Source organism: Monodelphis domestica, chromosome 3, assembly GCF_027887165.1.
Source record: "Monodelphis domestica isolate mMonDom1 chromosome 3, mMonDom1.pri, whole genome shotgun sequence".
In the NCBI taxonomy this organism is placed as follows: domain Eukaryota; kingdom Metazoa; phylum Chordata; class Mammalia; order Didelphimorphia; family Didelphidae; genus Monodelphis; species Monodelphis domestica.
Genome location: NC_077229.1, coordinates 366,483,990 through 366,509,526, shown reverse-complemented (window position 1 = coordinate 366,509,526; position 25,537 = coordinate 366,483,990). Strand labels below are relative to the sequence as shown.

The window sequence follows — 25,537 nt, the reverse complement described above, 5'->3', positions numbered from 1 at the left end:
GTTTGTTATTTTTGTTTCTTTTGTCTGGTTTTCATTTAAAGAAAAATGGAAGGCCTAAGAACTCAGAGAAAACTATTTCCTTCCATTTTTTTTTTAATTTTGGAAAAGAGGGTAACATGTTAATGAACACTTTAATAATAAATAATGGTAAGTTCAAACATTTCTCTAGAAATTGGGAACCATTACATATTGAATTTCATACTAGCATGTTTATTTCAATTTATTTCAAATGTGGGAAGAACAAATGTGATGTTTTGGCATACATTTTTAAAGGAAAAAATCTTTGAATTATAAATAGATGGATTCCAGAAATTCTTCTTTTTATTTCCAAAGTAATTAGAAGTCAGCATGTCACTATTGCTCCTTGACATGAAGTCAGTGTCTTTCTTCTGTCCTCTTTATCTCTGAATCATGTATTACCTTCTCAACAGAGGGCATGGTATACCACTTTAAAAGATAAGAGTTTCAATAGGCACTTTAGTGGAATTAAGAAAAAAATCTACCACTCTTCCACCATGATGCCAGAAAGCTATCTTCTTTCTAGGTTGTCACATCATTTAATTGTAGGTAATAAGCCTGAGCTTGTCTCAGTGTTTTCAAAGTACAAAACAGAACCCAAAATAAAAGGAAAAAAAGAGGGAAAAGGACATAATATAGGTTTTATCTTCTGTTTGCAGAATCAACCCAAATTGACAATATGATAAATATAACTTGCTGGAAACCAAGTAATCAAAGTAATCTTGTCCTATAAAGTTCGGGTGTCGTGTCTGTTCCCCACCCTCCCACCCCCATGTGTTGTCCTTGTCAATTTCTCCTCTTTTTTAGGGTTAATTCTGTCTAGGTGACTTTGTCAGAGTTATAACTTTCTTCCTCTCCAAACATGTCTGCCAAGATTTTAAAGCGTGGTCCCCAGTCAGTCAGGTAGTCATAATCCTGGTCGGCTTCTGTAGTGCCGGAGTCTATGGAGCTGAGGGACTCTGCTACAGATCCATTGCCTTCATAGGCATATGTTGCCAATGAATCATAAGGGGGTGCCGTGGGGTCTCCATCATTTTCCTGTAACCTTTGATGAATGAAATCTCTTATGTCGGTGTTATCTTCCACCGGTGGTCTCTGACGAGGTAAACAGAGAGTGTCTGGTTTTATATCCCTGCGCATTTTGTTGTCTTCAATCACTTTGGGATTTCTCAGGGCACCGATGTCGAAAGCCTGAGTGTCCTCCTCCCCACCTCCTTCATCATCATAATGGATAACATTGTCTCTGATGTCTTCTTTAGAGGTCATCAGAGTGTCTTTTTTCTTCTGCCTTCTCAGGGCGACATACAGTACAACAATGGCTGAAACGAGACAAGAATTACAGTTTAAAACTGAAAAGAAAGTTCAGCGCCTGGCTGCTATGTCAATACAATCAATCCTTCAACGCCAGGGGAAAGCCAATGAAATCCAGTTTCTTGAAAAGATTCACTATTATACTTCCAAGTCAAGTCTCTGTAACGACTGGCCAACTGTTTGTTTTTATTTTAATCATATATCAAGTTCTCATTTCCTACGGATACCTTGCATCAATGACCCGAACTTGCAAGCACTTAATATGCTAATATTTATCAGAGGCATTAAATGTTTTGGTTTAAGATTTCAGTAAAGATTTTGTGATGAATTTTTAAAATGATCTAAGTACTTGATTATTAATTCAGCTACACATGTACAACTGAAGAGCTAGAAGAGATAATGAGCATTTTAGTTTAGACTGCTCTGATAATTTTCACCTAAGGACACAGTAATGTTTCTAAGAGTAACAGTTTACCAAAGGATGAGGCAACGCTAAATATACACACATTTTCTAAAGGAGAAATTTGAGGGAGATGTGTGGTGGGGGAAGGAAAGGAAGCGATTGGGAAAGGGTGGTGATCATCTGATTCTTAAGGTGAATTTTAATGAAATTAAAGAATATTAGGTTCATTAATCAGAGGTGTTCTGTTAAGCCACTCTGTTTCAGCCACTCTAGAAAAAAGATACATATATATAAAATATACTTTAAAATTAATCTTTATTATTAACATTTTCTCTATCATTTTCTTAAGTTCAGATAATAAGCAAAACAATAAACTAAGCTCTGATTTGTAGGATTTACTGATTTCAAATTGTAAAGGTTCATACTGGAAATTTAATAATTAGTTCTCATAATTAATTTATTTCTGGTTCCATCATATCCCTGGAAGAGAGAACATAAGATAAAAGGAAGTATCCTTTTCATCAGATTTTGAGTGACCTTTTTTCAAAAGAAATGGTCTGGCTGATGGATTAAATTTGGGTATAGACTAAATTTCAAAACCTCTTACAATGGACAGTCAAGTATAAAGTAAGAAATGGAGAAAGAGCTGGCTCCCCAGTTTGCTCTTCTTTTCCTCTGTACTTTCGAGAAAGAGAAAGAAGGGAGGTGAGGAAGAGAGAAGGCAAATCTCAGGTGAGACCTCTACTGTCACTAGGCACGGGTCCTAGTTTTTTATGAGCGCCCAGAGCAATAATTTATCCCAGAATTTCATACAAACCCAAAGTCAAAGATAGAAGCTATGGCCAAGTATGAGATAAACTCATGGTGGATTTAGCTGACTGACTATATACAGAGACAGAGATGAACAGTTTAGGGAAAACTTCCTGTAGCAGAAAAGGGACTAAGATTGGGGTTTGAGGATTTGGGTTCAAATTCTACTTCTGATCCTGATGTGATCTTTGACAAGTCACTTAGATTTCTCAATTTCCTTCCAATTCCATGACACAAACTTATATGATCTGAGTAAGAAGATACATTAGTAGGAGACGCAGATCTAAATAGTAATAGAGATATATGCTACCTTATATCTTTGCCCTTCTGGTTATAAATTTTAGTAGTGGTTACTCTTCCCATTGGGACCTGTGAATATGTGGGAAAGTGAGTCCCAGCCTCCTGGGGAAGGTGTTTTGTTGCTATTTTTGTGACTATTCCATTTCAGCAAATGCCTTGGCTTCAAGTTAATTGCTTTCTAATTGCACCAAAGATAAACAGATTGGTGGGGGCTTGGGACATATATATAGTATTTGGAATTTAGATTTCCAGAGTAATTTGTATCTTCATTAGTCATCTTTTTTGTGCTACCTTTCATCTTGCATTCATAGAATTAGAAAAAGTAAAACCACAGATCCAAGTTGATGTAGGCATCTTCACTTCAATCTTTTTCAGTTTTGGACTCAGCTGATATAATGCCCTAAAGTTCAACTATTCATTTTCAGAAAGATGCAAAATCCAAGGGGTAACTAGGTGGAGTAAGGTCTAGAGATGAGTGGTCTGAGTTTCAAATCTGACCTCAGACACTTTCTAGCTCTATGACCCTGGACAAGCCAATTAAGCCCAATTTCCAAGCCCTTACTACTCTTTTGCCTTAGAACCAATACTTAAAATGGATTCCAAGATCTAAAGTAAGGGTTTAAAAAAAAAAGACACCATTTCTAGCAAGGAAAAAAGAATCTTACTGTATTTTCTAACAGGCACAAGGAAATGGTACTCTGCAAGAGGTAAGTTTTTCCTCTCTAACTGGCTCTCTTCTAGATTACCTTCAGTTTAAATGCATTCAGTCTCCCAAGGCCCAAAGCAAATCCACTGACTGTCAATATCCTTTAAATGTGGCCCTTTCAAATGCAAAGAGTTCATTTAAAAATCTACAAGCCTGAAAAGGTTCAATGTCTTCCATCTAACTCTTACATTCTGAAATTTCATTCATATTGCAGGGACTCAATTTATCATTAGATCCCTGACTATGTGACCACCTTTGCCCACCATCCCAGAAATTTCATCCACCTTGATATTGAAATGTTTGGTTCTATTTGATTTTGGGTCATTTGAAAAATTGGGGCAGAGCACCACCTAGTGGCAGAATGGTATATCAACAAAAGCATTATAAATTTGGGACTTCTGGAAATACATCTTATTCCCGAATTAGTTAATTAATAGACTTTTCTAATCTTTTAGCTTTGTTTCTTGTTTTAATTTTAAAAAGTTTCCTTCAATAAAGAAGGAATACATGTGTCAGACAATGTATTTCCTACCAAATTATTTTTAAAATGTAATTGGAAATATTTACTTTTTTGTATGACCTAAAAATGAGGAGAAAAATAGATTAAGTTTATTTCTTTCCATTTCAGACTTGCCTGAACAAGAATGATGCCTATATATTACTAGTACAAGTGCAAATGTAATCATGAAGTTTTGCTGAAGTTAGACTGAAAGGGACATACTGGATTTACATAGATTTCATCAAAGCTATCGTTCCTCCTGCCAAGGTACAGAGACAGCTCACCCCACTTGTTTATAACAAGGAAAACAAGCAATTTTTAAAGACTTTCGTTAAATTGAGGTGGAGCAACGGGGCTATCAGTTAAATTTGGAGGATTGTCTATATTCTTTTCACTTTGGCATATCTCAATTTCCTCTACAGATTTTTTTATATTGTTAGAATTCAGATCCAGACTTCTAGAGGTTGAATCAACCATGGAGAGAGACTTTGTCAATCAAGTAATGAACAAACACATGAAAAGAAATATTACATCCTATAAGCAATAAGGTCAAAAGTTTCTGAAGCCAATTTAGTGTCACAAATCTTAATAGAAAATAATTATTCTAAGCCTTTTCTTCCTCTGAATCTTCTGGGTTGCTGTGGTTCAGAGTTTAGGGCAGTGCCTGGCATGCAGTAGGCACTTTATAAATATTTATCATATAGGTTGGCTTATTTGTGTTGGGGAGAGATGAGCAATTGCTGCTGACGTGCAGTTCAAAATAATCAGATAATCTGGAAAGAACTTAACTGCAGTCTTTTCTTCTCTTTATGTTTACTTTCACTGTGAATTAAGATTTAAGGAGTTTTCTGGACGAGATAAAAGGTCAAATATGACTTGTTTTCACAGCATTTAGGGCTAAGACCTATAGGATATTGGGTATATCACCAGTGAAAGACTTAGGGAAAGCCAAAGATACAAACTTCCCAGAATATGGGGTCATGGAGGGACCATAATTTGCCTCAGTCGAGAGAGTACTTACCCTTCAAATGTTATGAATCCATCCAAAAACTATATTAAGAACCCAGACTGAGGATATTCTATGTATGTATGAATGTGTATGATTATAAGAACCTTCATTGTGATCCGGACAACAAAGCCTTACTGCTCCATACCACTGAAAGGGCTCTGCATATATATTTTAGCAGAGAAAATTTAGAGTGAGAAGAAATCTTCGTAGGCATCTAGTCAAACACTTTCATATTAAGGTGGGGAAAAGGGAAGGAAGAAACAATCATTAAGTGCCTGTAATGTTTTGGGTACCCTGCTACAGACACACTTTTGACAAATATTTCATTTTGATCCCCATAACAACTCTGTGTGATAACTACTATTATTATCCTCATTTCCAGGTAAGAAAACAGAGGCAAAGTGTCACACAGAGGACCAGGTTGACACTGCTAGTATATGTCTGAGTCTGGATTTGATTCAGGTCTTCCTGATTCCAGACCCAGTGTCCTTTTCATTGTGACACCTAATGTCTTGGCAAGGGCCCACAGATATTAAGGAGCATAGCTTGGGACGTGAACCCCAATATTCTGATTCCTAGTCCAGAATTATTTCCTCTACTCCCTCCTATCCCAGAATCCTTTATTATCCATTGTTGGTCAGGTTAAACTTGAACTTGATGCCTTTTTATGTCTTTAAAACAGAAAGAAGTAATAGTATTTAGTATTTAATGAACTCTAAGAAAACACAAAGCAATTTACAGGTTGAAATGGCCAAGAAGAGGGAGCTGGGGAGAGAGAAATGGAGTGAGACAGGGACAGATTCAAAAGCATGAGAAAAAGTGTGAAATTATCCTACCTAAAAGAATAACGATACAAAGTAAGATTGCAATCAAGGCTCCAGTGCTGAGTCCTACAGGTAGAAAAATTGCCTCCACATTGCAAGACAGGATGGTACCATCAGAGTCACATCTACAAACTCGAATAGTCATTGTGTTTGTGCTGCTCTGGACAGGGTAACTGCTGTCCTCGATCACAACTGGGAGAAAATAAAACTCTTGTTGCCTGCGGCTGTATCCATTTCTTCTAGTTTCAATTCCAGCTGTGTTGTCTACAAAACATGACATTTGTGACACAATGGTTACTGTAGACTCCTCTAAATACAGTAATGTTAGTACCTGTTAAACAAGAACAATTTGAACTTAAGCCAGTAGATTTTTTATTTTTATTTTTGCAGTTTTCTAACAATTTTGTTCTGTCCTTACAAATGCTGTTAAATTCAAATCATTAAGACACATTTTTTATGGGGAAGCCTTTTTATCTTTATCTACTAATCCTTTTTGGTAAGACAGATCAAATTTCAGATTAGAAAAGAAAATAGAAGGAAATGATCTTCTTTATTAAGTAAGAAATGAATTACAGTGAGGTGTTCCTTTTTGACTTTTCTTGTCAAAATCTCAACAGAATAACAATTTTTTATCCTACAAAATAGCAGGTTAAAAATAAATTGTAAATTTCCAAAAAAAGTTTGTTTGTTTTTTTTTTACTGTGAACTGATGATTAAATATGTAACAAGAATCTATTGAGGACTTCAGATTGATACTTAATGTGATCCATGATCCCTAAGATTCACTCCTCCACTTTTTTCCCAGTAGGGAACAGGGGCCATTAGTTTTTCTCAACAAACTTTGCATTTTTACTATTGTGATTCAACAAGGCTTGAACTTTAGAAAGGAGAAGAATAAACTAACTAATGCCTTGCTTGCTACAATGACCCTCAATACATATATATACACAAAAATAATCATCATAACTTATATAATATTTATTATCATTTAATATGAATTATATCATTAAAGAAAATTGGAGAAAAAAGGGCCCTTAGAAACATCCTTTCCAATCCCTTAATTTCCCTATTTCTCTGATAAGCAAACTGAGGCCTTCAGAGAGAAGAAATTACTTGTACAAGATAAGACAAAAAACTAGTTTAGAGCAATTGTGACCAGAAACCAGGTGGTCCAGTGAAATGCTTTTTCCATGATAGAATGTTGATTTTTTAAAATTAGTTTTTACATATATAAAAATAGAAAATTAGCAAATTATTTCCATAATTTGTCATTGTAATATTTTTATTTAATCATCTAAGAAATTTTGGTCAAGGGATTACTTTGATTGTATTTGCTGAATAATTTTCTGTACCTTGTTACATGCCTTGGAAAAACTTTAGCTTTTACATGTTACTTTTTGGTTTCCACGATTTTAAGAACTTGATTGTTATAGGAGATCTGGGATTATATTACTATAAGTATGCATAATATTAGCATCAATGTAAGAAGCATTGTGATTTGGAGAAACATGTTTACTTTTCCGTGAAACTTTTCCATGAAATAAATGACAAGATTGGAGAAGAATTTCTTATATTCATTGTATAATATGTATAAAAGATGTTTCACCTAAGCAACTGAGTGTGTTAATTATTTTGCTGTTGATAAACTTTTGTACAGCTATCTATAAACATATATTCTTATATATACTTATATGCATAACATGCATGAATGTATATATCTATGTATACATTTGCATATAAACAGATATGATATATTTTATTAATCAAAATTATAAATCATCTCCTATGTGCAAGATATTAAACTAAAATCTGTGAGATAGAAAAATAAGGAAGACATAATCTCCACCATATATTTATAAATATATAAAATTATAATTAATACCACAGATCAGAATGGGTTCAGTTTAAATGGGTTTATGGATAATAAATCCTCAATAAAGGAACTCATAGTAGAAAAAGATCACTGTGACCTGGGAAATTATTATTACCAATGTAATTTTTCCAGTACTAATCTCCCTTCTTTTTCTGCTACAAAGGTCAAGTGATGAGAAATAGTCTGTTATTATTTAAACTAATTACAAATAATACAGTTCTATGAAAGAAAATACCTTGATGAGTTTGTTTAGAATAAATGAAAACAAGTCAAATACCTTAAAATGAAGACTATTTTAGCATCATATTATGAAAAAACACTTTTCCAATTTTCTAAATAAAGTTAATCTTTAATTGTAAACCAAAGTTCTTAGAAAATTCCCAAAAAACCTTCATCCTTTAAAAACCACTATATAATATAATAACAGAGTAGAACGAAGATCATGGAGTAGCAGTGAGTAGTACAGTGAGCTCCTCTTCACAACTCCTCCATTCAGTTCTAGAAAAGAAACCAGACCAAATCTTCTTGGCAAAAATACAAGAAAGTGTTGCATTGACTCATTTTATTCCACCCTATATCAGGACAGAGTGTTGGCCACAAGAGGCATATGGACACTGGGGATATGTGGAGAATTCCAGAATCCCAGGAGAAGTTGTAGACCAGGGCAAATGGAGGTCCCATACAGAGCAATGTAGGACAGAAGAACAAGTACCAAACTATAAGTTTGTCATTCACTAATCATTATAGGTCACAGACACAGAATCTGTTGTTCAATGGTAACTAAACCCAGGATTGACTTTCTGAGGAAGTGGCCCTTATCTAAGAGGAGAACTCTCAGAAGCAAACAGCAGCAGGGTTACTGACCCCAGGAGCAGAGTGAAGTCTCAGTTCCAACTTCTAGTCTGATATGAAGCCTCAAGAATAATAATCAGGGTAGGAATTCCAGACCCAAAGAAGTATTCTCAGCTCTGCGCCTCAGAACCAGAAGGCCTTAGGAATTGACTGACTGTGACTGTTTCAAATAGCAGGCAAATAATGATTCACTCAAACATAGATCAGGAACAGCCAGGACTCAGACCAGGAGCAGCAATCAGATTTTGCCCTAAACCAGACCACTTTGGGAACACTGAAAGCTTGCAAGAATATAGTTTGAAGTTACTCAGAGATTCTATGAGAGTCAATGTACCAAAAAAGGTGTGAACAAATCAACTCAAACCCTGCCTCCAAAAGAAGGTCAGAGATGGAATCTAATATTAAGTCCAAAGAAGAAAGTAAGCTGCAAGAATAAGCAAACAGAAAAAGAATGCCATCATTAAAAGCTATTATGATGTCAGGGAAACTCAAGACAGAAACCTAGAAGAGAATAACTCCAAAACATCTTCAAGCAAAGCCCCAAAGAAAAACAAAATTTGGGAAAACATACAACTAAAATTCCTGGAAAAGACGAAGCAAAAGGAAGACAGCTTCCAAAACAAAGAACTCTGCTTCAGAGACCAAGATTATCAGTTACAAGGTTTAAATGTAATGGACTCTGGTGAAATAAAACAATCTCCAAAAAATTGAGGAAAGTTTGTTTTATTTTTTGAGTTTTTTTAAAAATTATATAAATAATTTATAAATATTTATATAAAATATAAATAAGAACTAAAGAAAAAAGTGGGAAAGAAATAAGACCCATGAAAGAAATAATATGAAAGTAAGTTGACAGCTTATCCGAAAGAGGTGTGAAACCTTGTCCAAGAAACAAACTCCTTGAAAAACAGGATGGACCAAATAGAAATCAATGTTTCCATAAGACATTAAGAAATATTAAAAGAAAGTCAAGACTGAAAAATAGAAGACAATACAAGTTATCTCATAACAAAAACTACTACCTTAGAAACTAGATTAAAAAAATCATAAGAATTACTGGACTATATAAATGCTAAGATCAATTAAAGTCTAGACATTATATTTCAAGTAATCTTAAAAGAAAACTGCATGATTTCTTAGAGTAAAGTGGGGAAAATGGAAATAAAAAGAATCTGTTAATCGCCTCCTAAAATAAACCCTAAAAAGAGAACTTAGAGGCACAATCATAGCCAAAATTCAGAGCTTCCAGGTTAAAGAAAATTTTCCTAATCATGCAGATCTGTACCTAATTTTAGAGAATTGCATAGCATAACTGAGAGATTAATTGATTTATCTAGAATCACATAGTCAATATATGTTATAAACTAGAGACCAGATCTTGACTCTTGTATGATTTTTCTCTCCATTGTACCACCGTCTTTCATTGTATCCTTATGTGAGATAAGTATGTCCAAGATAAGGCAGCTAAATGGTACAATGGACAGAGTACTGATTTGGAGTCAGGAAGACTCCTTTTAGTTCAAATCTAACCCCAGATACTTAATAGCACTATGTATTGGGCAAGTCACTTAACCCTATTTTCTCTATTCCTCATCTCTATTCCTTGTCTGTAGAAGGAAACAGAAAAGCATTTCAGTATCTTGACCAGAAAGCTGCAAGTAGGGTCACAAAATAAGTCAGATACAATTGAAATGACCCCAAAATAGCACATGCTTAAGGAACTACTATTCACTCGCGAGTGAATTTATCGTGAATTTATTTAGAATTCTAAATTCTAAATAAAGTCATTACATTTCTCAATTCATCAAAGGACTATGCCTCACTCTTTCTCTGGAATTGGGTATTATTTGCTGAATATTTTGTGTGGAATCTGCGTCCTTTTTTCCATTCGACTATTAGTGAATTTTCATATCTTATAAACTTTGTTAACAGTTTTATGAAATGCATCAAACTCTGTTACTTTATGGAGCTATGAGAAAAAAGGTCACATTTAGGTGGTTAAGCTTACTTCTGTAGTCACGGACTGTAAAATTGGGTTTGATGGCAGCCTCAGGTGATAATCTGAAGGAGAATTGTTGCCCAGCAGGTGAAAGATCTCGGTCTGCAGCACTGATGATCTGAATTACCTGAAACAATGTTGAAATTAAAAATGAAGGCAGTGAGCCTTTTCAAAAGAACCTTCTCAAAATTTTAATGAGCTTGTTTAATGGAACTTTGCAAACCAGTTTTTTACATTCGATTTTCATAGCCAAATATCTAAAGAGTTATATATAGTAAATAGCTTACAAACTGACAGAATAGGAAGTAAATCCTACAAGAATGTTGTTCATTTCATTTCAGTTCAGTTTATTTCAGTCCAAAAAAACCCCGTTTATCTAAAAACCTATTATAAAGCACTGTGTGCTAAGCACCAGAGAAACAAAGACATAAAATAAATTAGTTCCTGCCCTCAAAGAGCTTGCAAACATAAAACTTAAGAGCTTAGAATTTTTATAAAAAATAAGTATGATACTTCTAACAGAGCATTTAATATTCCACTTTAAGTTAAATAAAAGAAATGCTTTCATCTTCACATCACTACAAAAGGAAAAATCTAAGAAAATTCAAGTTTTTCTATTTTCAGTTTTATTAAATATCTGTTAGTAGATTTGTCATTGTAATTCTATGTCTATTCAACAATTTTTACTAATTCTCTAGTTTAGAAATGACTAGATACATGAAAAGAAGAACTAGAACTGGCATAAGATTTCAATGAGATATCCATAAAAGCAATAAAGATGACATTAGAAAGGAAAATGATAATGCTGGAGTGGCAACAGGAAAACACATACATATTGTTATACTGTTGCTAGTCCTATTAATGAGCTCACAACCATTTTGGTGAGAAAGTTTGAATTATACACAAAAAATTACTAAATTTTGTATGCCCTTTGACCCAGCTTTCTAGTACTTATAGCCAAAAGAGACTAAAGAAAGAAGAAAAGGTGAAGTTATATTATATATCTACTTTTTTGTGGTGGCAAAAAAGTAAAGTAAAATTATTTCTAACCATACAGGAATGGCTGAGTAAATTTTAATATATTTATTGGATGGAGAACTACTAGGCTTTAAGAAATGAAGAAACAGGGGATTGCTGGGTAGCTGGGTAGCTGAGTAGCTGGGTGGATTGAGATTCAGGCCCAGAGATGGGATCTGGGATCTGGCCTCAGACCCTTTCTAGCTGTGTGACCCTGGGCAAGTCACTTAACACCCATTGCCTAGCCCTTACCACTTTTCTGCCTGGGAACCAATATACAAATTCTAAGATGGAAGGTAAAGGTTTAAAAAAGAGAGAGATGAAGAAACAGACAATTTTAAAAAGATGAAAAGATTTAGAGAAGTAGATATATGAATTTTAAAACCTAAGTAAGCAGAAATGGATCCTATTCTATCAATGTTATAAAAATGAATAATTTTGAGTAATTTTATAAACTGATAAAGAATGAAATGGAAATTGGAAACAAAAATACCATAAAAACAAGTGATTTTGAAAACTATTTTGTAAAACTATAAGTACTACAATGACCATTCATGATTCCCGAGGACTGAGGATAAAACATACTATCCAGTAGAGAGAGGTGTTGGTTTTAAGATGAAGAATGAAACATTTTTTTTATATAGACACTGGGTGCATTTGTTTTATTGGAGTTGAATATTTTTTGTGTTGCAAAAAATGCTCCTCTTCCCACTGTAGTGGGCTAGAAGGTAGGAGACAACATAGATTTGCTAATTTTTTTATAGAAAGTTCAGAATGTCCTGTGGATATGAAATATTATAAAAACTTCCAAATGAGGTCACTGTATTATGGTGTTGTCTTATTATGCATATGTAATATCCAATATATTAATTTCAAGATATAATTTTGTTATAGGACCTCTCACGAATCAAAAGCAATCTGTAAATGTTTGTGAAGAAATTACATGTTAATAAAACTGAATGTACAAATGTAGAAAAATATTTTAATTTTTAAAATAGTTAAATGAGATGGTCAGATCTATTTTCCATCCTATATAGGTTTCGTAGAATGGTAAGCCTTTTGAGATTCTGTAAGAGCCTTTATTTTGTTTCCCTGAGCAGAGTTGCCTTATTTAGTAATGCTCAGTGAAGAAAGAACTCTTTATACTCATAATCTAGAGGGAATGTCCCTGGTGATAAGACCTGAAAGCAAGAGCTCTTTAGATCAATAGCTTCAGATCAAACTCAAGGGTCACCTCCAACTGTGTGTGTATGTTAGCAATTGTTGCTGCACATATATGTTTCAATGGGAAAGGAAATGTCTATGAAAGAGTTATTGGGAGAGAGGTTCTAGGGGTCCAGACTGTTCTCCCTCACATCCATAATGAAGAGACCAATCAGGGAAGGAGTAAAGAAAATCTACCAGTCCTTTGTGCCTAGAGAAAGAACACAGTAAAGTGAGAAGAGCAAATGGAGCTCATCTATTATTAGATTGTACTACTACCAATGCCTTACTGTCAGGTCACTAGAGAAGTAATGAGTGCACTAAGTTCTATCTTAGTCCAAAAATGGCCCCATTTAGTGTCCTAAAAGATTCCTTAGTGGCTTAAAAATGTATATACTTTGCTACAGTCTTATAAAAGACTGATTTTTTTTTCCGCTGTGTCTAACAGAAAACATTCAAATAATAGTGATATTACTATGGCTCATTTGGTTACCTCGGAAGTCAGATCACATTGGGAAGGGTGACCAATTTTGTGACAAAATATTATTAATACATTCACACTTTTTCTATGAAAAAGCTTTATGCCATATAATTTGTCACATTTACATATTTGCTTACTGGAAAAGTTCAAATAATTTAGTGCAACATAAAAATGTTTATTACCTATAGTAAATAAATAAATAAAAAGATTTGAATAAGAGGGCAATTATCCAAATGCTTGTCCACCAAAATTGAAAAGCTGTAGATTTGAGGAACTAGAAATTTCCTCCAAATGTTTATTATTTTTTCTTTAAGGAAAAATATGACTTTAAATTTACATTATTCTTTTAAAGGATATTTTATTTATAATTAATAAGTTAATTTCAAGATAGAATTAGTTTAAACAAGAACTTTTAAAAATAGCATAATGGACATAAACTCAAACTCGAAGCATTTTCCTATCAACATTCTAAAACACATGATAAAAGAATTCAAAACAATGTAGTTAATTTTTAATGACAATATACTTTATACACAAGCATAAGTATGCACAGATCTTATGACTAACACCCATTCTGATGATGTGCAATCCTGCCCAACTATATTTTTCCTTTAGAATATCTATGCTACTTGCTTAACCTGAGTCCAGAATAAAGCAAACTGCTGAATCTAATATTCCAAAAGGGAGGGCAGGAGTCTTTTTGTCTCAATAATCTTAATATTTAGTACAAAGTGTAGCATTCAAGATGTTTCTCTTTAGAATCCACAATGAAAATAGAACAACTTTCCCAATAAATCATCTCGAAGCATTTTTAATGCACCACTTAAAAAGGTGATATAGCACAACCCTTTTTGGTCCCCTAAGACCCGCAGAGAGTATATTCTGAGAAACCTTAGAGGGATTTATGTTGTTGATGGTCAGGATGTTTTTGTTGAGACAATGTATATCAGAGCAGGTTCATGTATCTCCATTATAATAATGCTGTGAAGATCAAACAAGGTAAGATGGGTGGAATATTTTGTTACCCTTAAATAGATATACATAGGGGATGATGATGACTATGGTGAGGAAGATTTAAATGATATATTTCCTGCCCAACAGCTTCCCTTCATTATCCATACATCCCTTTAAGCATTCCCCTGAGGAGAAAAGCTTATGAAGCTATTTTTAACCGATTCAAAAAATTAAATGTCAGTACTGGTCACATACCTGTCCTGGTTTAGCATTTTCACAGACTGCTGTCTCATATGGTACTGAAATTTCTGGAGGAAATTCATTCACGTCCAAGACATTGATAAGGACGTTGACTTTGCTGGCTAATGATGGGTTGCCTATTGGGAAAAAAAGAGAAGGGGGGTTGGAATGATAAGAGTTGGTGAGGCATTATTGTATTGCAAATGTTATTCACATGTCAGAGTTCATTGAAATGTCATAAATCCCACAAGATAATAGAAAATAACTGAAAAGACAACAGTGAAGTGTCATTAAAATAAAATAGATGTCAATGTACAAAAAGATAAGGTAGCATAGTGAAAGAGCATCGAACTGGGAGTTCTAATAAAGTATATCGCTGATCAAGATATTTAATTGTTTTACCTCAGTTTATTTATCTGTAAGTAAGGGATTAGGATTATGTCATGGCTTCATAGATTTGGTGCTAGAAGGGACCTTTGAGAACACAGAAGTTAGCTGACTCAATTTATAGATGAGAAAATGGTAGCCCAGAGATATTGCCTAGGAGAGCCAGATTGAGTTTCAATCGCATATTGCCAGTTACCTATTCTAGATTTCAAATTAAATGTCTAGAATATGCCTCAAATTTAACATGTTTTTTTTTTTAAACCCTTACCTTCCGTCTTGGAGTCAATACTGTGTATTGGCTCCAAGGCAGAAGAGTGGTAAGGGCTAGGCAATGAGGGTCAAGTGACTTGCCCAGGGTCACACAGCTAGGAAGTGGCTGAGGCCAGATTTGAACCTATTTGAACCTATCCCATCTCTAGGCCTGGTTCTCAATCCACTGAGCTACCCAGCTGACCCCCAAATTTAACATGTTTAAAGAAAAAATTCATTATCTTTTCTGACAAGTCCTTCTCTTTCCCAAATCCCTCTACTTCTGTTCAAGGCACCACCATTCTTTTAGACTTTTGGGTTTATGACTTTGATATTATTCTGGATTACTCATTTTTCTTCACTCGATACATCCAATAAGTTGTCAAATATTTCTCTTTCTGCTTTCACATATTTCTCATATCTGATCTCTTCTTCTCAACTCACACAGTTGCTACCTTAGGTCAGCCCTTATCCTCTACCTGATGCCTATATTATTGCAATGGCCTCCTAATAACCCCTCACTCAAATTTCTTCCCATTCAGTACACATTTTACACTGTTGCTAGAGTATTTCTCTTTAAAAACAAATTGGGCTGTAATAATTATATATATATATATATATATATATATAGTATATATTAAGCTGCTTAGCTTTCAAAGACTTTCAAAGCTTTGCCCCTTTTAAACATACTATCCATCCCCAACCCTGCTCCTCAATTACCCCCGCCCCAAAGAAAGATATAAATATGAATAAAACATTCGAGCAGAACCATAAAAAAAAATCCAGTATAGAGAGGTGTTGGTTTTAAGATGAAGAATGAAATATTTTTTTATATAGACACTGGGTGCATTTGTTTTATTGGAGTAGTCATTTGTGTTGCAAAAAATGCTTCTTTGCCTCTTTTAATAGCCTCCCATATCCTGCAAACCCAGTCAAACTGGATCCCTCTACATTCCTCACTAACAATACCTCCATTCCCTATCTCCATCCCTTTGCACTGACTGTATCCATTCCTGGAATGCACTTTCTTCTCTACTAGACTCCCTCTTTTCTGTGGAGATGTAACACAATCACCATCTTCTGCTTGAAGCTTTTATTGATCTCTTTAATTGCTAGTGCCCCTCTCCCAAACTGCCTTGTATTTTACTACTTTGTAGTTATTGGTATTTCTTCTTCTTTTTATACTTATTCTGCATCCTTAAACACACATATTTTATGTATATATTATAATTTTCCTCTCTCCTATTGAATTAAAGCTCTGTGTGAGTACACTTTTTTCATTAATATAATAATTGTAAGGTATGAAAAGTGACCTTAAATAGAACCCTGAGGTTGGATGAAGAGCTAGCCTGGTGGGAGCAGCTGGGTGAGGAGTGGAGGGTGAACAAGAGGATTCCGGGAAAAAGAACTGAAAGCTGAGAGAATTCTGGGCAACTGATTCACTTCCAGCCTTGGAAGGAAATTGAAAGGAGCTTTTTCCTGAAGTTCAGAGGATATCTGAAGCCACATGAGGGAGAAAGAACCTGATTTCCTTCCTGTTGTGTACCTGTCTCCAGCTAGAAATCCTCCACAACCCCCCTTGACTTGTCTCCAGTTACACAAGACTGAGAAAGATTGCAGTTGGACTCTTTACCAGAGCCAATCTGCCCTCTCCCTTTGGGTCTCCCCACTTTTGCTTTTCTTTGGGTAGATTGTAGAGATATTAGTTTAAGTTATTGTAGTGTAGAGATATAAGAAACAGGGTGTTGGGGAAAGACTTGAGGCAGAAAGCCTCTGGCCAAGGACCATTGAATACCAACTGCTGTAGAATATAATTATTAGGGCATTCCTATCCCTCCATCCTGCTGCCTTCACCCTCCAACCCTTTTATTCCCATCTCTTTAAATGAATTTCAGTTTATGTCAGTTTTGAGGCTGGTTGGGGTTTTCATGAGAAGATAGAAGTTGAGTAAATTGTGAACAAGACCAAAGGTGAAATTTGTTTCATCTGTGACCAGCAAAGATCCAGCTTATCTCTGTGCTTTATAGGGAAGGTGTATTAGGAGGTTCCTTTTACTGGGTTGTTTAAGGTAACTGAAAGTGCTGGGCAAATACCCTGAGAAATAAGGTAATAGGAAAGACAGAATTCTTTCCTCTCCTCCTTCCACCCAATTCTGCTATCTTTTCAGTTGGAGTCAAACAGGGATTCAGAACTGGTAAGTTGACTGAAGCTTTTAACAGACAAATCACTCTCTACAATACTGGAAACAGGGATTTATTTTAAAAGAAAAAAGGGTAAGGGAATTTAGATGGGAGAGAGGGAATTTAGGATTTCCCTAATCTAAGGTTGTATAGTCATTAAGAGGGATATTATTAGCAACTTTAAAAGATCTTCAGAGCCAAGCCCCAAATCTTTCAGGGAGAAACCAATAGCCAGAAAGGCAGAGCTATCTCTCTATAGCTCCTTCTCCCAAAGTCCAAGGACAAAGAGGAAGAAACAGTTTGTGCCAGCTTGTTCAAAACTGCCTTCCACTTGGTCACATTCTCCTTTGGAATTTTCCTTGACCGACAGATCTTCAAGCTTCCATTCATTGCATCTGCTTTGCAAAGTTTTCTTTAGCCTCTATCAATTCTTCACAAAGGTTTTAACAACAAAAACGCTAACCCTCAAAAGGACTGTCTGAGATACAAGCTCTTTCCCAGCAGTTGAGGCCACAGTCAAGACTCAAAGATGTAGTTTGTGGTATACCCTTGAGACAGATTCCTTCTGTCCCTCTCTAGAGTCCAAAGCTCTAAGATCAGCCATCCTTGAGGAAGGAGAGCTACTGCCATCTTTCCTCAGACCTTCAGATTCCCCCACATTCTGTTCCTTCACATTTCCCTTTAACTTCTCACTGGAGAAACAAATTCATCCAGTGGGTCAAAACCAATTCACTGCTCTTCATTAGTAAGAGAGGAGATTCTCCCTTATTTCTCCTCTTTTATATAGTATACCAAGAGCCTAAAACAGAGCCTAATACAAAATTAGGTCATTAATAAAGGCTTCTTGTTTGACCAGGGTTACATAGCTAGTAAGTGTCTGCAGTGAAATTTGAACTCAGGTCTCCAGTTCCAGGGTTCTGTCTATTACATTATACTGCCTCTTTCAGGTGAATCTCTATGGGCTCTTCTAAGTCTAAAATTATAGAAAACTTCTGTTTTATTTTTAACTATAATAATTTTTTCTTCACCATGTATTTCATCAATTTTAAAGCTAAAATAACCCTATGTTTTTAGCATATTTGAATTACCCCCAAATAACCCTAGTCTCCAAAATAAAGATATTTGGGGTTTTTTATAGCTATCTTTATTTTAAGTCGTCTGAAGCACATATGTGCATTCCACATAAGAAACTGCTGCTGGGCATAAAGCCTAGAAAAAATGGTCTCATAACAGTGACTTTAGGACTGTCAGAGGTTTATACAGGTTAACTTCTTTGTTATCTTCCTATGTAATTAGCACCAAGTAACCTTCTGTCCAGTGGTGTATTACCCTGGAAGGCATTTTCTGGGTGAGCTTTTGGGCAAACATACTTTTTTATACATTGATGTTATGGGAAGGGAATAGTTTTGTTATTTGTTTGTTATTCATAGAAACCCTACATAGTGGTTTAGCATCAGGAAAATTGGCCCAAGTCAGTTTTGTGAAGGCCATTTAACCTTGCTTTTGGCACTAGTCCCTTGATTTCTATCAGTGCAAGAGACAGATAAAGATCACGTATTTGTGCATTCAGGGTCTCCTAACAAAGCCAAAAAGAGAATGTATCTTGTCGAGCCCTCATCAGCTGGTAAATCTGAGCCCTGCAAAGAAATACATTCTGTGCTTTCAGAGTACAAAGGAGAGAGAAATGATGGCAATTATCTGGTTCCACGTAAAGACAACTGATACAGAGCAAAAAAATAAGGGTGTATATGAGTGAATGCATTATGTATACACATACACACACACATATATATGTAGGTATCTATGTATCTAGTTTGCATGTGTGTGTATGTACATTTGAATTTCTCTTTGACACAAATATGCCAGACTGCATTCTTATGCATCTTTAGCTGGATAATTTTAAAACCATGCCTCATTTTGTACATGTAAATCAAGTCACAGATACAACAGAACATAAATGGGGATTCCTCTTGGGAAATAAATACCATTTGGGTGAAGTTGGATTGAAGAGAATCAAAGATTCTTAATAAAATATTTTTGTGAGGTAATTGCCCAGTCTTCTCTCTGAAAGCTTGAATTTTTGAAAGACAGTCTATCTCGCTCAAGCTATCTATCTATGGTTGGCAGCTCCTGAAGGGAAACTTGGCTAGCTTTATTCTGCCTGTAGAATAATGCCAAATGCTAAGAGTAAATTAGATACTCTCTATAATCTTTTTGAGAGTCTCTATTGCATAATATTGAAGATCCCTTATAGCTCTGGGGGTGCCTTTATGAAATAACCTCTCTGTCTATGCATGCTTGTATATGTTTGTGTGTATGTATATGTGTATAAAAGAATACTGTAACAAACAATGAAATGCAGCTAGAGAAAAAGAGAAGAACTGGGTTCTAGAGTTAACTTAGCTCTAGTTCTCACCTCTCTATGATATGATACCTAGGCCACATTTATTGATTTAGACAGTGACATCCAATTCAATCCAGTGCACCTTTATAAGAATTTATTAAATTCCTACCATATGTGCAAGGCACTGCAATTGATGCTAGAAATTGAAAAAATAAAAAAAATTCTCTGTCTTGAAAAAGTGCATATTATTTTAGTAGATGGGATACAACTGGAAAAACTTATGGAAAATATACAAGATAATTTGAAGAGTAATAAAAAGAGAACATTAACAACTCAGATAATCAAGAAAGGCTTCTGAAAGGAAGTGACCCATATAATCAGTCTTTAAGGTAGTTATATATATTTTCTAGATAATCAGCACCATAGGTTTCTCATAATGCCTGGCACATAGTAATCACTATGTAAATTTTAGTTATTATTAATTTTCTTATTTTATTATGTTCCTAGTGGGTAGATTAGTTATTGCAGAAATTATAAGATTCTGTGGAAATAAATATATTCTCATAGGAAAGATTGCTATTCGTAGATAGTTAAATGGAAAACACATGTTCAACTTAAGGTACTTGTTTCTAGGATGTTCCAGTTGGAATTTGGTAGCTATATCCTTATAACCCTACCTGCATCAATTACCACGTTCTGTACTACCCTCTCTCCTAGCATTATAAACTTTTTGCCCCCATTCAAATTTAACTCAACTCTGTACTACTCTCAATTTGACTTCTCATCCTTATTCTATACAAACATCAGTTATATTCCCTTTCATTTAACTGAAGAATAAAATTATGAGATCTACTTGTGTAGCATTGTGCAGTTCTCTTCTTGAGTGCGAATGTAATAAAATATCTTGGTTCACTCATAAAAATGCAGAGCGTTTAGATAATCCTTCAAAAATTCTAACAAGTGTAAGTGAGTTTCAGTCCCATTCAGGAGCCTGTGCAAAGGCAGAGAGATGAAATGTGGATTGCTAAATTTGGGAAATGGCAAGTACACTGGTCTGGGTAGAAAAAAGCATGAAGAAAAAGAACACAAAATAAGCTTGGTGAGGTAGGCTAGAGCCAGATTGTTAAGGGCTTTAAAAGATAAGCTTAGGGGTTTGTATTTTATCTTACAGGGAATAGGGAACCACTGAAGGTTGTGAATAGAGTAGTCAAATGTGTGCTTTAGAAAGATTATCTTGTCAGCTGCATGAGAAATAAATTATTGAAAGGAGAGACTAGAAGCTAGAATTCCAGTTACAGCCTATTGGAATTACCTAGATAAAATGTGATGGGATCCAAATTTGAATGCTCATTATGACATTGGAGAAAGAGGAACAAATGTAAGAGCTGTGCCAATACAATACTTGTCAAATGATTAAACATGATGGGGGCGAGGTGAGGAGAGTGGAGGAAGAAGGAATAATGACTCCAATGTTGCCAAACTGGGTGAGTGGAAGCAAAGCGATGCTCTCAATGACAGAGATATTTGGAGGGAGTTTGGTACTAGAGGGAATGATAATGAGTTCTGTTTAGAATATGTCAAGTTTAGTATGCCAACAGGATATCTAGCTAGAGGTTCTTTCAGGCAGTTGGGGAAGTGGTATTAGAATTAAGGAGTCAGATTAGGAGGATATATATGTTTGCCAATTGGGAAATTTCAAAATAGATAATGTCTCTACTAATGACATAACTTTATATTTCAAAAGATCCATAGTTTCATAAGAATGGATAATTCTTCCACTTATATAAGACATATCCTCTCTAGAATGTAGTAAAACATCTATAACTGGAATTATTTTTAAATGTCATCAACTAGTGATGACGACTAGTGATGAATCCCTAAGGAATTAGCTTGCTTGATCTCTGTGTGACAGAATGGACAGAAAATCCATTGCTGAATCCATACTTAAATACTTTATAGTTTGAGATATGAGGGACTCTTTGAACATAGGGATATATAAGTTAGTATTAATATTATTATCTTAATATTAAATTATATATTTGGTGCTCAGTTTTTTAAACTGCCTTTTTATGAATGAACAAATATTAGAATAGGAAAAAATTGGGGGTCTATCACTTGAATTCTAACTCTGAAAATGTAGAGAAATGTCTTCAATATCAAAAACACTGAGACTGAACTAGAATACTGCAAGTAGAAGGAATAAATAATTTATTATGCTCGTGCTCTTTAAGTCAGATCTTTTAGATTACAAGTTAAGTGGAACAAGGTCTAATAATAGCAGTCATTTCTATAGCTGCATGATCTGTTATTTGACTAAGCAGTGTTTTTAAATGATTTAAAATGATCTTTTAAAAAATATTTAAATTATTCATTGAGATCTACATTTGGGTACATATTATATGTTCTTAGATATTTCACTTGCATAGTTGCTGTCCTAATAAGGACAAAGTTAACATGGTCTATGAAGATGTGATCTTGAATCACCATCAGCCACAATTTTTGGCTGGAATAGAAAGATATGAGAAGTATCATTATAGATTTTAAATAGAAGCCACAGGGAAATTTTCAAAAGCAATCTCAATTGGGGGAAAAGGCAGTGGCAGAACAGACACAGAGATGATACCCAGAAAATCTCTGTGGACTTATGGTCATTTATCTTTGATCCACTTCAAAGGTACTTCTAGAGCTGTCAAGGACCAAGTTAGCTCCTTGTATATATTTAACATTATATTAAATTGATTTTAAAATAGTTTGTAACTAAGCATGAAGAATGTTATATGGATGGGGAGGAAATTCATTTAAACCTACAATTGAGGTAATGGGTAAACAGGCTGTTAGAGATCAAGGACTTGCCTTTTGTCATTAGTAATCATTATTTTGATCTGACACAACATTTATATTCATTAATCTTCATAATTTAATTCGTTAGTACCTATTTCTTTATTGGGACAATAGGTTATCAATGCTTCAAGATCAGTTTATTATATTAAGAGAAAAGAAACTAAAAGTCATTATACAATACATCTATGAGAAGACAGTATCAGGATGGCCAAAACAGGGTTATTCTTTCCCAGAGGCTTAATGTTAGGCTGGTATATAATATCACTAGACATGACCATTTATTTATGGTTTATAGAGTAGTTTGTTTTTTATCTAATCTGACTCACACAATAACCTTGTGGAGTATATGCTATCATTATGCCCATTTATAGCTGAGGAAATTGAGGCTAAGAAAGGGTCACTTGGCTAGCAAAATACCACGTATCCAAAAAGATCAAAGATAGGTTGAAAAACCAGGTTTTTCAAAATTCAGTGCTTTATATACTATGCCATACCACCATAGCTAACTTAGTTTACATATAGACAAAACCATCTTCAATGCCCAATTCTAATGTCACATCAATGTACAGCTGTGAATGTGAACACTCAAAATCTGTAGTGCACACATGGCACAAACTTGGGGTTGGTGGGTAGAAGGGCATTCTGAGAATACTTTTGTAGTTGGTATTCCACTTAATTCTTGAAAGAAATGAGCAGTTCTGAGAGGATATGAGGAAGGAGTATATTCCAAGCTTGGGAGACAAACAGTGCAAAAGCATAGAAGCTGCAGGAAAAAAATATATATATATATATATAAATTTTCCTTTTTCTTTTATATCATCATCAGAATCTTTGCCCTCGGAAAACTACTTTCCCAATTTTCTCTTGCCTGGTTAATGAGCATTGAATCCTGCAAGCATTGTTCTTGAGTTGAGTTATCAATATACACGAGGAATCCTAGATTTGATTCCTCTCTGGCCCTAGTGTGTTTCCCTTCTATTACTTTGGATTAAGAACATTTAAGGGTTCATGATGCGCAAACTACTCTAGGTGGTAGAAAATAGAAAATGAATGAAATGTGATTCTTGCCCTCAAGGAGATGTAGCCTAACAGATTTTCTTACCTGTAGTTCAGCTCTTCCTTCTCCCAGTATCATCCACCTGCCTAAGAAAGATAGGGGTAGCTAGAAACTCATTTCTAAAACTGGGAGAGAAGAGAATGATGCAGAGCATGAGGGAACAGTCATAGAACTAGAGGACTTCATAACATTTCAAAGAGAGAAATATATAATGGTGACCAAGTCATATTGTTTTCCTATTCTTCTCTGGGTGCTAGATTTATGACTGTATAATTTCAGACATGTTGGAATAGCCTGGATCATTTCTCTATACAGCTAGGGGAAGAAGATGGTTCATATAGATAGGATAAAGCCAAATAATATTTCAGAATAGAAGAAACAGCAGAAACTTGAACAAGGAAGTATAATTGAGACAAGAAGAGTCTAGTCTGACCTCCTCCATATTGGGGTGGCAGTGGGTTTTAGAAACAGATGTGACTTGGGTTTAGATGATCCAAGTGTGTTGCTTTGGTAACAGATAAGTGAGAGTCAGTGTTGGTCTGCATTAATATAAATGTTTTTTATTATGATTTTCTTTGTTAATTAAACATTTATTCTAACTAAGCATGGAAGATGAGGAATTGATACAGTGGTTAATGAGAGGGGGGTGTTTTTTAAACAGTGGGATCTGAATCTTATTGGATCAATTCATTCTAAACTGTGAGACTAATTGGAAAAGCATTTCCATCTACAAAGAAGTGAAGCTTTGTAGGAGACAAGTTAACTCTCTGAGAGAACTTAGTGGTTAGTACAAAATGTCTCTGGTATTAGGTAGTATGCATAGTAAGTCAAGCAGCTAGTCTCAACACTCCCTCAAGGCTACATATAAAAAATAATTACAATGATGCAATATGATCAGTATATGGGAAAACTTCTCAGCACAATGAAAGATCTAAAGAGTGAGGAATTGTTTGCAACTGAGGTAATTAAACAGGGATGAGAGTTCTGGATCTCAGATTAATGTGCAGATGTTCAACAGGGGAAAATGTAGCAGGAATGAATGCCATGCATAGATAATGACATAAAATACCTCATGAAAATGTAGACATCAAATGCATTATGGAACTGGTAAATGAACAAAGATGTGAGAAGAGCGTCAATGATGAGGTCAAAGCATTCTCACACTTTGGGGAAAAAATAGAGATAAAATAAATGAGCAAAGAAAAACAAAATGGAACATTTGGCTAGCTAAGATAAAAATCAGGAGAGAGAAATGTTAGCTGAATGAAAAATTCTCAAGAAAATGGTGTTGATCACCAGTCATAATGTTGCAGTAATTTCAAAGGAGATGACAACTGTAAGAAATAGATAAAAAGAGAGCAAGCTATTCTTTAGAAAATTTAGAAGTTAAGGAAAGGAGATCTATAGAATGGTTGCTCTAAGAAGTTTGTAGAATCAAAGATTTGTTTAGAGAAGAGGATACTGTATAGATAACTGGGTTTGAAACCATGAAGACCTGTATGGAAATTGTGCCTCCCGAACTAAATATATGACAAAGGTCACTTAATTTCTCTAGATCTCAGTTTATTTAAAAAATAAGAGGGTTGGGATTTCAAAGTTGCAAGGTTTTTTTTTCCATGACTAAATGTATGAGATATAACTTTGTTGGCTCAGAAGGGAAGGATGCAGTTTTAGAAAATTAGACTATTGTATTATATCTATCTTCAAACTACTGGATCATTCCTAATTTTCTAGAGACATGCTCCAATCTCTCATTCTTAAAAACAAATAAATGACAAAAAAACAACAATAAAAGCATAACATCTTCCTTTGATCTTGCTATATAAACTTATTGCATTGTCTTATTTATTTTTTCACATCTTCACTGGGGAGGAATCAGATGAAATTGATAATTCAGAGTAAGTCATTTTTAGATAAAGTCACTGAAGGGTGGGGGAGAGATTTAAAGCCCTAGGACTCCTTGTTGATAAAGCTAACTAG

General features: G+C 34.7%; 1 protein-coding gene across 2 annotated transcripts in view; it reads right to left on the bottom strand.

The window, feature by feature from the left end:
* Positions 1 to 189: 189 nt before the first annotated feature.
* CDH12 (cadherin 12) overlaps positions 190 to 25,537 on the bottom strand; it is a 1,480,679-nt gene continuing 1,455,331 nt past the window's right edge. The window contains exons 11-14 of one of the 2 annotated variants that reach the window (XM_056824264.1): positions 14,515 to 14,636; positions 10,614 to 10,731; positions 5,893 to 6,144; positions 190 to 1,337 (exon numbers count right to left, since the gene is read on the bottom strand). In XM_056824264.1, the coding sequence (XP_056680242.1) occupies positions 838 to 1,337; positions 5,893 to 6,144; positions 10,614 to 10,731; positions 14,515 to 14,636 (992 nt within the window). In that variant the 3' untranslated portion in view covers positions 190 to 837. The remainder of the gene's footprint in view (positions 1,338 to 5,892; positions 6,145 to 10,613; positions 10,732 to 14,514; positions 14,637 to 25,537) is intronic. The other variant, XM_007486837.3, reaches the window with a different exon arrangement.